Source organism: Eretmochelys imbricata, chromosome 7 (genome assembly GCF_965152235.1).
Source record: "Eretmochelys imbricata isolate rEreImb1 chromosome 7, rEreImb1.hap1, whole genome shotgun sequence".
Lineage (NCBI taxonomy): Eukaryota > Metazoa > Chordata > Testudines > Cheloniidae > Eretmochelys > Eretmochelys imbricata.
The window spans coordinates 1156134-1170903 of NC_135578.1; the positions used below are offsets into that span (position 1 = coordinate 1156134).

The 14770-nt window shown below is 65.6% G+C and overlaps 1 protein-coding gene across 1 annotated transcript; it reads right to left on the reverse strand.

The window, feature by feature from the left end:
• Positions 1–594: 594 nt before the first annotated feature.
• On the reverse strand, positions 595–13902 carry KLHDC8B (kelch domain containing 8B). The gene is made up of 5 exons (XM_077822624.1): positions 13512–13902; positions 8447–8611; positions 6882–7106; positions 6174–6275; positions 595–791 (listed from the first exon to the last, which is right to left on the reverse strand). The coding sequence occupies exons 1-5, from the start codon at positions 13900–13902 to the stop codon at positions 595–597; spliced, it is 1080 nt and encodes a 359-aa protein (XP_077678750.1).
• Positions 13903–14770: the final 868 nt, after the last annotated feature.

The following is a 14770-nucleotide window of genomic DNA, read 5'->3' on the forward strand; positions in this document are numbered from 1 at the left end:
GAGTCACCGGTGCTCCTCACTGCGCAGCATAAGACACATCTGCACAAAGACAGCACAGACATTCACACTGGACAACAGGCAGCTCAAACCAGCTCCCCCACCCAGGGGCTGGCTCTCCTCCCAAGAGACTGCTGAGGGACAGACAGATGGACCCTGGAGCTCCATGAACGAGGCGGTGGCTGCCCTGCAGGCTGCCCCCACCCCTGAAGTGCAGTGTTCGCAACAGGACCTGACACCGGAGAGCCAGCTTTGGATTCCCCAGGATCGCAAAGTCCCTTCAGCTACTCTGGGGCGCCACCCCACCCCCTGGCATTGACACTCCTTCCAGACTCCTCTGCGGCTTGCCCTGCCCTGGTTCTCTCCTGTCCCCCACGAACAGACCGACTGCTCCCATCTCTGAGCTACACTAGAAAACTAATTTCAGCTTCTGAAAGCCTAACGAGCAAAAGACGACGTCACTGCTTTGGTGCCCCGAGTCAGTAACTACGACCTACACACCAGCTCCAAAGAGCTTGCTCTGCATGGCACCCGTCGCCAGCTTCAGGCACTTTGCCCTCAGCTCTGTTGGTGGGATCCTTCTGCCGGGGGCTCCCTTCAGGCCCCTTCCCGCAGGCAGAGAGCCTCGACTGCGCCGCTGGGGCCCTGCGCCACCCCTCCGATCACAAACAGCAGGCTTGGGGCCTGGTAGCTGGAGCAGGAGCAACGACCAGTGGGCATGGGGGGCAGCAGCTCCCACTTCTTCCTTGGTATGCTAAATCCTTCCACTGAGCCCAGGGGGAATGACTGGTTCCCTGCAAGAGATGAGACATTAAACCATCAATGGGCAGCAACAGAGGAGAGAGACCTGGGTGTGGGTCAGTCACAGGTTAAGAGCCACCAGTGGGACATGACTGTGAAAAAGGCAAGCCTCAGCTGTGAAGACAGAGAAGTCTGAGTGCCGTTGGGCAAGGCACAGGCTAGCCCTCCGCTGGGATGCTGTGTGCAGCTCTGGGCACCTGCGGTCAGGAAAGAGGAACTTAAACTGGATCCGGTGCAGAAGAATGGGGAGCATCTCATGAGAGGAGACAGGGACAGCTTAGCTTTTTGGCCCAGCAGAGAGAAGACCGAGAGGGGAGCTCAGAGCTAGAGACCCACCAGGGAGGACAAAGAGCTATTAAAGCTCAAGGACAAAGTTGGCCCAAGAACCAAGAGGACAAACTGGCCAGGAATATGTCAGGGTGGTCACTGGAAGGATATATCCATCAGAGGGGGCGGCTTTGGGACAGCCACCCAGTTGGAGTGGTAGATACGCTGGAGGGTAGGGATAGGATACAGAGGGACCTAGACAAATTGGAGGATTGGGCCAAAAGAAATCTGATGAGGTTCAACAAGGACAAGTGCAGAGTCCTGCACTTAAGATGGAAGAATCCCATGCACTGCTACAGACTAGGGACCAAGTGGCTCGGCAGCAGTTCTGCGGAAAAGGACCTAGGGGTTACAGTGGACGAGAAGCTGGGTATGAGTCAGCAGTGTGCCCTTGTTGCCAAGATGGCCAATGGCATTTTGGGATGTATACGTAGGAGCATTGCCAGCAGATAGAGGGACGTGATCGTTCCCCTCTGTTTGACACTGGTGAGGCCTCATCTGGAGTACTGTGTCCAGTTTTGGGCCCCACACTCCAAGAAGGATGTGGAAAAATTGGAAAGAGTCCAGCGGAGGGCAACAAAAATGATTCGGGGACTGGAACACATGACTTATGAGGAGAGGCTGAGGGAACTGGGATTGTTTAGTCTGCGGAAGAGAAGAATGAGGGGGGATTTGATGGCTGCTTTCAACTACCTGAAAGGGGGTTCCAGAGAGGATGGCTCTAGACTGTTCTCAATGGTAGCAGATGACAGAACGAGGAGTAATGGTCTCAAGTTGCAGTGGGGGAGGTTTAGGTTGGATATTAGGAAAAACTTTTTCACTGGGAGGGTGGTGAAGCACTGGAATGCGTTACCTAGGGAGGTGGCTGAATCTCCTTCCCACAGAGCCGAGGGATCGCGCTGTACCGCGGGCCCCCCGCACCATCCCCTCAGCCATCCCCACAGGGCCGAGGGATCGCGCTGTACCGCGGGCCCCCCGCACCATCCCCTCAGCCATCCCCACAGGGCCGAGGGATCGCGCTGTACCGCGGGCCCCCCGCACCATCCCCTCAGCCATCGCCACAGGGCCGAGGGATCGCGCTGTACCGCGGGCCCCCCGCACCATCCCCTCAGGGCCGAGGGATCGCGCTGTACCGCGGGCCCCCCGCACCATCCCCTCAGGGCCGAGGGATCGCGCTGTACCGCGGGCCCCCCGCACCATCCCCTCAGCCATCCCCACAGAGCCGAGGGATCGCGCTGTACCGCAGGCCCCCCGCACCATCCCCTCAGCCATCCCCACAGAGCCGAGGGATCGCGCTGTACCGCGGGCCCCCCGCACCATCCCCTCAGCCATCGCCACAGGGCCGAAGGATCGCGCTGTACCGCGGGCCCCCCGCACCATCCCCACAGAGCCGAGGGATCGCGCTGTACCGCGGGCCCCCCGCACCATCCCCTCAGCCATCCCCACAGAGCCGAGGGATCGCGCTGTACCGCGGGCCCCCCGCACCATCCCCTCAGCCATCCCCACAGGGCCGAGGGATCGCGCTGTACCGCGGGCCCCCCGCACCATCCCCTCAGCCATCCCCACAGGGCCGAGGGATCGCGCTGTACCGCGGGCCCCCCGCACCATCCACTCCATGAACACCTTAGGACTCTGAGGATGTGCGCTACCACAGGGCCTTGCCCCCAACTCCCCGTCCGCCAGCATTGTGGGACTGAGATCACGGGAGGACAGAGGTCTGGCAGGGAGCTCTGCAGATGAGCACGGGGGGCAGAGTTAAGGTGGTGTATTTCCTGAGGTGAATTCTGTCCCTTACACAGCGTTCACACTAGTGCTTTGCGCAGCTGCGAGAGGGGCGCAAGAGGAGACTGCGACGAAGTACTGCTCCCCACCGTGCCCGTCACTCTCACATGCAGTGCAGGGTGCTGAGCTGTGAACAAGTGGGAGATGAAAAGCTTTCACAAGCTGCCTGTAGATCTGAGTCCCGCCGCGCTGCTGCCCGTCTCCCAGCCCCCACACTGCGCAGGTAACTAACCCGGCACAAAAGAGCCAGGAATGGAACCAAATCGATTTTTCTGTCCATTTGCAGAGCTCATTGTTCCCACTGAATAGGAACGGCTCTGGCTGTGCCACACATCACAGAGCAGGAGAATCAGAGAATCCGAGACTATCAGGGCTGGAAGGAACCTCAGGAGGTATCTAGTCCAACCCTCTGCACAAAGCAGGACCAATCCCCAATTAATCATCCCAGCCAGGGCTTTGTCAAGCCTGACCTTAAAAACCTCAAAAGGAAGGAGATTCCACCACCTTCCTAGGTAACGCATTCCAGTGTTTCACCACCCTCCTAATGAAAAAGTTTTTCCTAATATCCAACCTAAACCTCCCCCACTGCAACTTGAGACCGTTACTCCTCGTTCTGTCATCTGCTACCACTGAGAACAGTCTAGAACCATCCTCTTTGGAACCCCCTTTCAGGTAGTTGAAAGCAGCTATCAAATCCCCCCTCATTCTTCTCTTCCGCAAACTAAATAATCCCAGTTCCCTCAGTCTCTCTTCATAAATCATGTGTTCCAGTCCCCGAATCATTTTTGTTGCCCTCCACTGGACGCTTTCCAATTTTTCCACATCCTTCTTGTAGTGTGGGGCCCAAAACTGGACACAGTACTCCAGATGAGGCCTCACCAATGTCGAATAGAGGGGAACGATCACGTCCCTCGATCTACTGGCAATGCCCCTACTTATACAGCCCAAAATGCCATTGGCCTTCTTGGCAACAAGGGCACACTGTTGACTCATATCCAGCTTCTCATCCACTGTCATCCCTAGGTCCTTTTCCGCAGAACTGCTGCCTAGCCATTCGGTCTCTAGGCTGTAGCGGTGCATTGGGTTCTTCCGTCCTAAGTGCAGGACCCTGCACTTCTCCTTGTTGAACCTCATCAGATTTCTTTTGGCCCAATCCTCCAATTTGTCTAGGGCCCTCTGTAGCCTATCCCTGCCCTCCAGTGTATCTACCACTCCTCCCAGTTTAGTATCATCCGCAAATTTGCTGAGGGTGCAATCCACACCATCCTCCAGATCATTTATGAAGATATCGAACAAAACCGGCCCCAGGACCGACCCTTGGGGCACTCCGCTTGATACCGGCTGCCAACTAGCCATGGAGCCATTGATCACTACCCATTGAGCCAGACGATCTAGCCAGCTTTCTATACACCTTATAGTCATCGCAGGACACTACAAGGCACCTGGGCTGCCCACAAAGAGCAGCTCTGCCCTGTGTCTGCTGCAGCACGTTGTAGAAATTCAGCTGTCTGCTTTCCCCAAGTTAACAGACCCTTGCTGGGAGAGCCAGGGAGCACCCATCTGCCCCACACCAGCGCGCTCCTCCCCTGCCCTGTTCCAGTTCTCCGAGCCGAGAGGGGCAGGGACCAGGAACAACTAGGTGTTCCTCCTAGGCACAGGTCTGCAGAGAGTAGCTGAACAGTGCCCCTATCCAACTATGCTGCTGTATCCCCCCTACCCCAGGCACTCCCTGGAGAGCGGGAACAGCGCCCTCCCACGAACAGCAGCCCACGATAGCTGCAGCCAGCAGCTGCCAGTGATTTCACTTTGCTGGAAAGGCAAAGCCTGCCTTCCTCAGCTGGCACCCAGCACTCAGCTCCAGGCTGCTGACTGCTCACCAGCCAGGTAAAGTCTCCTCAGAGATCCGGAGCTCAGCATCCCCATCGGACAATGCTGTGGCTCCGAGGCACCATCCCAACCAGCCAGCCCAGCTGCGGGAGACATGCCGGTGTACTTCTGCGCTGGCCTTGCATTCCGTTACAGAGTGTGGGGGAGTCAGGGCCCTGCACCCCCCACGTGTTGCGATTTACTGCGACTTTTAGCCAGCCAGCAAAACGGAAGGTTTATTGGACAACAGGAACACAGTTTAAATTAGAGCTTGTAGGTACAGACAACAGGAGCCCCTCAGTTAGGTCCATCGGGGGGGGGGGGGGGCAGGGAGCTTAGACCCCAGTCCTGGGGCTCCTTCTGTTTCTCCAGTCCACTTCCAAACTCAAAACCCCCTCCAGCCAACTCCCCCAGCCCCCCGCCCCGGCTCCTCCTCCAGCCTTTGTCCAGCTTCCTGGTGAAAAGGTGTCACCACGCCCCCAACCCCCCTCCTGGGCTCAGGTATTGTTCCTCCAGCGAAGCCACCCCCTGCGATCCCATCCCCCATGCAGACAGTCCCGGTAAACCCCCCCTGCCACATTCCCAAGTCAGTCTTCCCCACTTCCTGCTTCGTGACACATCCCACATGGGGCGCTGCTGCCTGCAGGGCTCCCCCCATGTCTCCATCCCTGTCTAACTTTCCCCAGGCCTGGCCCACCCCGGGGAGGTGAATAAGCAGGACAGCACAGCTGGCGGGGTGGCGCTCCCTTGGCCCTGCAGCAGCTTCGGATCCAGCGGGCATGTGCCTTGCTGGAGGTCACCACGGCTGGGCACAGAAGTGAGGGGAACACCTCGATGGATGCCACACCGTGAGCAGGTGCCAGCTAGTGAGACCTAATAAGGCACCAACGTTTATACAGAAGCAAAAGTCGGGCCCCGTCCCTGCTCTTCCTCACCCTCCCCAACTGGGGATCTGGCCCATCTCCAGTCTGATTGCACGGGGGGCCAGAATGGCCAGGGAGGGGCCCCTGAGGGAACCCTGCCCATGGGTAGCACGACGACAAGATGATCCCAGTGCCTCCAATAGAGACTGGTGGAGCAGGGGCTGTGGGGGGGAACAAGGCCTGGAGCCAGAGGAGAGACTGGGACCCAGGATTCACGGTGCTCTCAGCCCCGCAGAGAAACCCCTCGAACTCGGTGCCCTGTGGCAGGAGGAAGGGGAAGGGCCAGCCGCTCAGCTCCACTGACAGAGCAGTGTGTGCGAGATGGCACGGCCCCTGACATGGGTCTGGGAGGGGCAGGTCTGTCTCACAGCTCCCTCCCCGAGAGGCTGCCACTTGGCTCAGCCCTGCCAGTGGCTACACCCTCCAGCAAGTCCCGAGCACAAGCATGACCCCCCACCATCCCTCCCACCACGTTACCGAGGCCTCCGGCCACCACCACTCGCCCGCCGAGGCAGCCTGCCACAAAGTCAGCTCTCTTCTCCCGCATGCGCACGGCGCGGCCCAGCTTGCTCCAGGCCCCTGCAGGAAAGAGGCAGGTCAGGCTCGTCCTGCTGCAGCGGGTGGGAGAAGAGCCTCACTGGGTGCTGGGCACCTTCCCCTCTGCCGGCCCTTCCCCGCGCGCCTCTCTGATGGGTCTGAAAGCAGGGATGGAGCTGGGCCAGACGCCTCCGGAGACTCGCCCGCTGTAACACTGCGCACAGGAGTGGGACCCCCGCCCCCTCCCCAGGCATGAGACAGCTGGGGCAGGGCCCCCACGCTGCTACCAGGGGAGAGAGCAGCCAGGCGCATAGACGGGGACAGGGTGGGAGCGGAGGATGGGCTTTGGGAGGGGATTTCCACCTGCCGTTCCTGCCTCCCGGCCCAGGGCAGTGCCTCAGCCGTGGGGCCAGAGGCAGAGGTTCAAAGCCCCAAACTCCAGGAGTTGGAGCCAGGCTCCTTCTGCACCCCGCCCCGGGTCACAGGACACGTACAGAACAGGAGCGTGAACAAGGAAGCTAAGCGCAGAGCTGGGTCGGAGGGACCCTCCAACTCTCTGGGTACCCAGCTAGGGGCACCTCTCTCTGCACCCCAGCTGGCCAGGCACACGGGGCGCCCATGCTGCACAAGATCCTCATGCCAGCTCACCCTGCTCCGGCTCAAACATCTCCACCGTGTTGACAAAGTGGGGCCGGGAGTAGAAGTTGTGGGGTCCCGGTTGCTGCAGGCCCCCGAGGCTGAAGAAGCAGCCGTCGGCCATGGCGCAGCTGGCAAAGGCCCGCCGGCTGGGGACGCTGGGATAGCGTGTCCAGCTCCTTGTCTCCAGGTCGAAGGCCTCAAAGGCAGTGACAGGCAGCTTGCCCTGCCTCCCGCCTGTGGGGGGAGGAGATGCTGAGAGGGGTCTGGGCTGCCAAGGCCTTCACCCCCACCCCCACATCGCCCTGTCACAAGGGATGGGGGTCAACACCAGGCTGCATGTGCTCTGCAGAGCATGGGCTGTGGATTGTGCCCAGTGGCGGGGGGGCGGGGCAGGGGGCAGGTCTCTGCGGGACATCCTGGGCACCCAGAGCCGGAATCTGGACCGAGATTCGCCAGACTCATTTGCATGTTTATTAAAGGTTATTAATGTTTCTGCAGCAGAGCAGCCAAGAGCCAAGCTGGCTTCTGGGGCACGGGGGCTGTGAACAAAGAGACGCCCCACAGGCAGGGCCCAGCGAAGCCCTGGGATGAGGAGAGATTTTGCCCCAGTCCAGTTGGGAGTCTGGAGCTGTACCACTCCCCTGCAGCTGCTCCAGCCCCAGCCTCTCCCAGCAGGGGGTGCTGTGGGGGTGGGGCACTGGTTGTTGGGGAAGTTCCCTGCTGCTCCAGCCCCAGCCTCTCCCAGCAGGGGGCGCTGTGGGGGCAGAGCAGGGCGCTAGCTGTGGGGGGCTCCCAGCAGGGGGCGCCATGGGGATGGGGCAGGGCGCTGGCTGCGGGAGGCTCCCAGCAGGGGGCGCTGTGGGGGCGGGGCAGGGCGCTAGCTGTGGGGGGCTCCCAGCAGGGGGCGCCATGGGGACGGGGCAGGGTGCTGGCTGCGGGAGGCTCCCAGCAGGGGGCGCTGTGGGCAGCGGGGCAGGACCCAGGCTGGGGGGGCACTGTGGGGGGGAAGGGCAGGGCGCTAGCTGTGGGGGGCTCCCAGCAGGGGGCGCTGTGGGGGCGGGGCAGGGCGCTAGCTGTGGGGGGCTCCCAGCAGGGGGCGCTGTGGGCAGCGAGGCAGGACCCAGGCTGGGGGCGGGCACTGTGGGGGGGAAGGGCAGGGCGCTAGCTGTGGGGGGCTCCCAGCAGGGGGCGCTGTGGGCAGCGGGGCAGGACCCAGGCTGGGGGGGGCACTGTGGGGGGGAAGGGCAGGGCGCTAGCTGTGGGGGGCTCCTAGCAGGGGGCACTGTGGGCAGCAGGGCAGGACCCAGGCGGGGGGGGGCCCTGTGGGGGGGAAGGGCAGGGCACAGGCTGTGGGGGGCTCCCAGCAGGGGGCGCTGTGGGCAGCAGGGCAGGACCCAGGCGGGGGGGGGCCCTGTGGGGGGGAAGGGCAGGGCACAGGCTGTGGGGGGCTCCCAGCAGGGGGCGCTGTGGGCAGCGGGGCAGGACACAGGATGTGGGGGGCTCCCCAGGGGAAATGCTGCACCCATGCACCCTCCATCTCACCCACTGTCCCCGTGCCAGACGGTGCCACTTACCCAGGAGGAAGATCTTGTTGCCCTGCAGGAAGGCAGATGCCCCATAGCAGGGGGTGGGCATGGAGGGCAGAAGCTGCCAGTGGGCGGTCGCTGGCTCATAGACCCGCACTAGCGCCTGAGGAGAGGTGTCTGCGCCCATGCCCCCAAGAGCATAGACCAAACCATCTGCAAGAGAGGAGGGGACATGACGGGGGGAAAGCAAGGACCGGGTAGGGGCAAAAGAGTGGGGGATGGTTGGGGCGTGAGAGAGCGGGGGAGCCGGCAGGGGTTGGGGGGAGCCGGCGGGGAGCTGGCGCGGGTTGGGGGGCTGTGAGAGAGCAGGGGAGCCAGCGGGGGATGGGGGGAGCCAGCGGAGGATGGGGGGGCCGTCAGAGAGCGGGGGAGCCGGCGGGGAGCTGGTGAGGGATGGGGGTGAGCAGCCGACTGAGGAGCCCTGGCTCGCTGAGCTCTGCTGCCCACGTCCCCCCAGAGTGCTGGGCCTGGCGGAGCCAGGCAGCCCCAGCCACCAGCAGTGGGGCACGGTTCAGAGCCCAGGACCCGGTGGGGCAGCTCCAACCAGGAGCACAGGAGGCAGCTCTTGTGCCCGTGGCAGGGGGGCACGATGGCACAGGACGGCCAGGGGCAGCAAACCCACGAATCCACGGCAGGCCTTAAACTGGGGAGGAAGGGGGACAGCACAGGGGGACAGGGTCAGTGCCGGGGGGGAGGACGCAGGGGGGGAGGATGGGGTCAGCGGGGGGACAGCACAGGGCGGGAGGGTCGGTGCCGGGGGGGGATGGGGTCAGCGGGGGGACGGCACAGGGCGGGAGGGTCGGTGCTGGGGGGGGGAGGGGGAGGTCAGTGGGGGGAGGGCGCAGGGCGGGAGGGTCGGTGCCAGGGGGGATGGGGTCAGTGGCGGGAGGGCGTAGGGGGACAGGGTTGGTGCCGGGGGGGATGGGGTCAGCGGGAGGGTCGGTGCCAGGGGGGAGGGCGGGGTCAGTGGGGGGAGGGCGCAGGGGGACAGGGTCGGTGCTGGGGGGGAGGACGCAGGGGGGGAGGATGGGGGTCAGTGGGGGGAGGGCGCAGGGGGACAGGGTCGTGCCGGGGGGGGGGGGGAATGGGGTCAGCGGGGGGAGGGCACAGGGGGACAGGGTTGGTGCCGGGGGGGATGGGGTCAGTGGGAGGGTCGGTGCCAGGGGGGAGGATGGGGTCAGTGGGGGGAGGGCACAGGGGGACAGGGTCGGTGCCGGGGGGGGGGGATGGGGTCAGCGGGGGGACAGCACAGGGCGGGAGGGTCGGTGCCGGGGGGGGGATGGGGTCAGTGGGGGGAGGGTGTAGGGGGACAGGGTTGGTGCCGGGGGGGGGGGATGGGGTCAGCGGGGGGAGGGCACAGGGGGACAGGGTCGGTGCCGGGGGGGGGGGGGATGGGGTCAGCGGGGGGACAGCACAGGGCGGGAGGGTCGGTGCCGGGGGGGATGGGGTCAGTGGGGGGAGGGCGTAGGGGGACAGGGTTGGTGCCGGGGGGGATGGGGTCAGCGGGAGGGTCGGTGCCAGGGGGGAGGATGGGGTCAGTGGGGGGAGGGCACAGGGGGACAGGGTCGGTGCCGGGGGGGGGGATGGGGTCAGCGGGGGGACAGCACAGGGTGGGAGGGTCGGTGCCGGGGGGGATGAGGTCAGTGGCGGGAGGGCGTAGGGGGACAGGGTTGGTGCCGGAGGGGATGGGGTCAGCGGGAGGGTCGGTGCCAGGGGGGAGGATGTGGTCAGCGGGGGGACAGCACAGGGCGGGAGGGTCGGTGCCGGGGGGATGGGGTCAGTGGCGGGAGGGCGTAGGGGGACAGGGTTGGTGCCGGAGGGGATGGGGTCAGCGGGAGGGTCGGTGCCAGGGGGGAGGATGGGGTCAGTGGGGGGAGGGCGCAGGGGGACAGGGTCGGTGCTGGGGGGAGGACGCAGGGGGGGAGGATGGGGTCAGTGGGGGGAGGGCGCAGGGGGACAGGGTTGGTGCCGGGGGGGATGGGGTCAGTGTGGGGGGGGTCGTGCCGGGTGGGGAAAGGGTGGCTGGTGCAGGGGCCGGGGCCGGCACAGCGGGGAGCCCGCCTGTGGGGTGGGAGCTGCAGTCCCCCTGAATTCCCCTCACCCCATGTCCCGGACCCTGGCTCTGGCCTGTCCCTGGGCACTGATGGGGCGAGTGCCCCACGCCTCCCCCCACCCTCCAGCGCCCGGGCCTGCAGCGGGGGCCCCTGCCAGCCCCGGGGATGGCACCGCACGGGGCGGGCAGCGGGCTGGGCCCCGGCACCTGCTGCCTGGCTGTTTCCCGCCCGGCCCCAGCACCCGCTCCCCCGGACACACTGAAAATAGCCCAGACCCCGGGCCTGGCAGCTAATTATACTCCCTGGCGCGTCTCCCTGGAGACGCCATGGCAACCCAGCCATCTGCCCGAAGGCTGCTTCCCCCGCCCTGCTCTGGCTGCCATGCGAAGCCACAGCGGGCAGGGCCCAGGGAGCAGGGGCTGCAGGCCTGCCCCACAGGCCCCAGCCAACAGCCTCTCCTCACCCCCGAGGTCCCTGGGGTGCCCCGGGCAAGCAGCTCAGGAGAAGCCACCACCCCTCGGAGGGGCTCAGCCTACGTTTGGAGGGTGCCCCATTGCTGCAGACCCTCACGCCCGCCCCTGGCTGGGCCAGTCCCCAGCGGCGGGGAGGGGCAGCCCAGCCAGGCGAAGGGCCGTGCCCCAGGTCACATGGAGGGGCTGCCAGTCTGGGCCAGGCTCCCTCTGGACGCTGCCCTGGCAGTGGCGCCGGCTGGAAAATGCCGGGCAGCTCTCATCAGCTAAGAGTGGGAACACGCAGCAGCCCGGACTCTGGGGCCACCTCGGGCTCCAGGACCCGCCTGTGCCCCCCCCTCCCCCCCGGGGGCCAGCCCCGACTGCCCGGGGAGAGCGCCCCCCCTCCCCCCCCGGGGGCCAGCCCCGACTGCCCGGGGAGAGCGCCCCCCCTCCCCCCCCGGGGGCCAGCCCCGACTGCCCGGGGAGAGCGCCCCCCCTCCCCCCCCGGGGGCCAGCCCCGACTGCCCGGGGAGAGCGCCCCCCCCTCCCCCCCCGGGGGCCAGCCCCGACTGCCCGGGGAGAGCGCCCCCCCTCCCCCCCCGGGGGCCAGCCCCGACTGCCCGGGGAGAGCGCCCCCCTCCCCCCCGGGGGCCAGCCCCGACTGCCCGGGGAGAGCGCCCCCCCTCCCCCCCCGGGGGCCAGCCCCGACTGCCCGGGGAGAGCGCCCCCCCTCCCCCCCCGGGGGCCAGCCCCGACTGCCCGGGGAGAGCGCCCCCCCCCCCCGGGGGCCAGCCCCGACTGCCCGGGGAGAGCGCCCCCCCCCCGGGGGCCAGCCCCGACTGCCCGGGGAGAGCACCCCCAACAGTTTGCCAACATGGCTTTCTCAGTTAGCCACAGAGAGGAGCCAGCCTGGCCTGGGGCTGTGCGCGGCAGGATCAGGGGATCGCCTACTGCAATCCACACAGGGGGAACCGGTGTCTCCAGCCTGACCCAGCTCAGTCAGTGCTGCCAACTTCCACAAGGAAAGCAGCCTCCCCCTTGTCTGTTGGGTGCGGGTCCGACCCCCAGCACCGAGTTAGGCTTGGCTTGTGTCAGCGTTGTACTGGCCATGCCGAGCTCTGGGCAGCAGCTGCATGAGGCTGGGGGAACAGGGGGAGATGGTGCTGAACTGAAAGCCCAAGACTACCCCCCTCACTGCACTTGTGACCTGACGCCCCCACAAGTCAGCAACTTTACAGCATGTGCACCTGGCAAACCCCATTCTGCCCGTTTCGCGCAACCACAACCCCCGCCAGCCGGAGCGCCGGCTCCCCCCCCATGGGATGAGCCCCGTGGTCAGGCTCCGAGAGAGGATGGGGGGGGCAGAGAGACTACGGGGGGGGCATCTGTGCAGCGAGATGATGGCGGGGGCCGGGGGGCATCTGCAGCCCACGCGCGCTCTCTCTCGGGCCCTGCCGAGGCCGCTCCTGGCATGTCCCGTCCAGGGCCCGCAGCAATGGGGCTCCGGGAGAAGCCCAGCCAGAGGGAACCCGCCGAGCCCAAAGCACTCTGCCCAAGCCTGCTGCATGCACTGTGGGGTGCCTCGGCGGCGGGGGATGGGCCAGGGCACCCTTGGGAGTGCTGCTCCCACCCTTAGCCCCAGATCCTAGGAAAGCCCAGGATTCAGGCCTGGGACCTTTGGTAGCATCTCCTGGGCTAAGGGCCCAGCCGCTCGCAACCACATGCCCTGGCTGCTTTGCTCACCCGGTGCCCGTGAGGGCAGCTCTGTAACCCCACCTCTTGCTGCCCTGCCCAGGCAAAGGCACAGGGCAGAGGGGGCTGCAGCGGGGCGGAGGGCCCTGCACGCAGGAAGGGAGCTGCTCCTGGCATGCACACATCACCACAGGGATCCTGGTGGAGGCCAAGCACCCCGGCACGTGGGGTCAGGTAGCACCACTGCCACGAGAACGGCCTGACACCGGCTCCCTTCCGGGGGCACAGGCCTGCTGGTTCCCATCTGTGCCACTGGGCCAGAGGTGAGCATGGACACTGCCCCATCCCAGGGCTCTCGCAGCAGGCCGGGGCCTCCCTGGCCACCCATCTTTTGGGGACAGGCTCCCCAGGATGCTCTGCATAGCACAGCCCCCACTAGGTCTGTGTGACGGGCGGGCACAGGGTGCAGGCCTGGGGAGTGGGTACGGACACCCCTGCTTCCAGCACCCAGAACAGACATCTGTCTGGCACGCACCGACCCAGCGTGGCTCTGTGACCCCTGCCTTGGCCCAGCCACATGCTGAGCCGCCCGCCACACCCCAGCGGTTCAGAGCTGCAGCTCTGCCTGCCACATCCACCGCGGTGGGGCCACGGCCCCCTGCCCCTTCAGGCCTGCAGCCGGGGATGGGAATGAGGCCGAAGCAGTGGGAGGGGAGAGCCAGGAGCCCGGGGTGGGCAGGAGGGCAGAGGCAAATGCCCAAGGCTCCAGGGGAAAGGGTAGGGGGCTGGGTGCCCAGAAGCAGTTAAGGGGCATTTTCATTCAAATAGGCAGTGACATACCCCCGCCCAGCTCACCTCTCTCGATGGCAGAGACGCCCATGGATGGCTGGGCCAGGGCCGCCGCCTTCTCCCACTTGCCCTCATCTGTGTTGAAGACTTCGACGGAGGCCAGGGGGCTCTGTCTGGAATCCATGCCCCCCATCACCAGGACCTGCTTCCCCACGGCCACAGCAGCTGCCCCGGCCCGGGGTGTGAGGAGTGGAGGGAGCACCGTCCACTTCTGGGAAAGCACGTCCAGCATCTCCACGGTGTCCAGGGGCAGCCCCGCCTGGCCACAGCCCCCCGCCACGAAGAGGTGCCCGTCCTGGTACGCAGGGCTGCAGTACACCCGGCAGGTGGGCATGGGAGGGAAGACCTCCCAGAAGAAAGACCTGGCAGTGGCGGCTGCCATAGCGGGAACCGGCATGGTACCTCAGGGGGGAGCCATTGCAGCACCTCTCACCGAGGCTCCCCCTCCCAGCGGGGCATCCTCAGGGCTCTGCTCTGGGCAGACAGCTCCACCCACAGCCAACAGCTGCAGCAATGCTCCTGCGAGGGCAATTCCACCTCAAGCCCTGTGAGAGGGGGCCCAGGCCGGTAGTGCCCGGCGGCCACTGGCTCCGGTGGGACGGATCCCCAGGGCGGGGAGAGGTCGATTCCCACTCAGAGCCGCTAGCATCGTCTTACAGTAACAGGCAGGACACACCCCAGACTCAGCCGCTCGCGGGTCAGTTTCGCTGGCCCAGCCAGACAGGTGCAGCGGTTCTGGAGCAGGGCTCTGCTGTGGCAGCTGGACACTCCTGCCTGATGCGTGGTTTGTGCCTCAGGTCTGGCCCTGCTCAGACTGGAGTTTCTGCAGCTCCTCTTCCCTCCACCAGCTCCTGCCTGAAGGGGGAGAAGGCACATGAGGGGGCCAGGCTCTGGACCATCCGCTGCAGAAAATGCATCTGGTAGAGGCGGGGAGCAGAGAGGCAATCCGACAACGCTGGCGCAAACAGCTCTCTGAGCAGCTGCCTGCCAGGCCCAGCCAGGGCCGGGAGTCCCAGCTGCCTTTGCCCCCTGGGAACCCCCAGAGCCTGGAAGTTTGGGCAGGAGCAAGTTCAGAGGAAGCAAGCTGACCTAGGGAGAGAGCACAAGCCAGACACTGGAGCAGGACTCTGGGCGTCTCCAGAGGACCTGACCCCAGCCCAGACAGTGCCCTGGAATTGTGAGGAAACTGAGGCAGGGAACAGCATGTCGGGTTTATGCAGAGCTCTGCATTTCTCACAGGACTCAGGAAAGAGTCTGTGCAAAGC

Coding starts and splice junctions, on each gene's coding strand:
- KLHDC8B (XM_077822624.1), bottom strand. CDS start 13,902: ATGCCGGTTCCCGCTATGGCAGCCGCCACTGCCAGGTCTTTCTTCTGG. Junction 8,612..13,511: donor CGTCTCTGCCATCGAGAGAG/GTGAGCTGGGCG, acceptor CCTCTCTTGCAG/ATGGTTTGGTCTATGCTCTT. Junction 792..6,173: donor GGTGGTGGCCGGAGGCCTCG/GTAACGTGGTGG, acceptor CATCTCTTGCAG/GGAACCAGTCATTCCCCCTG.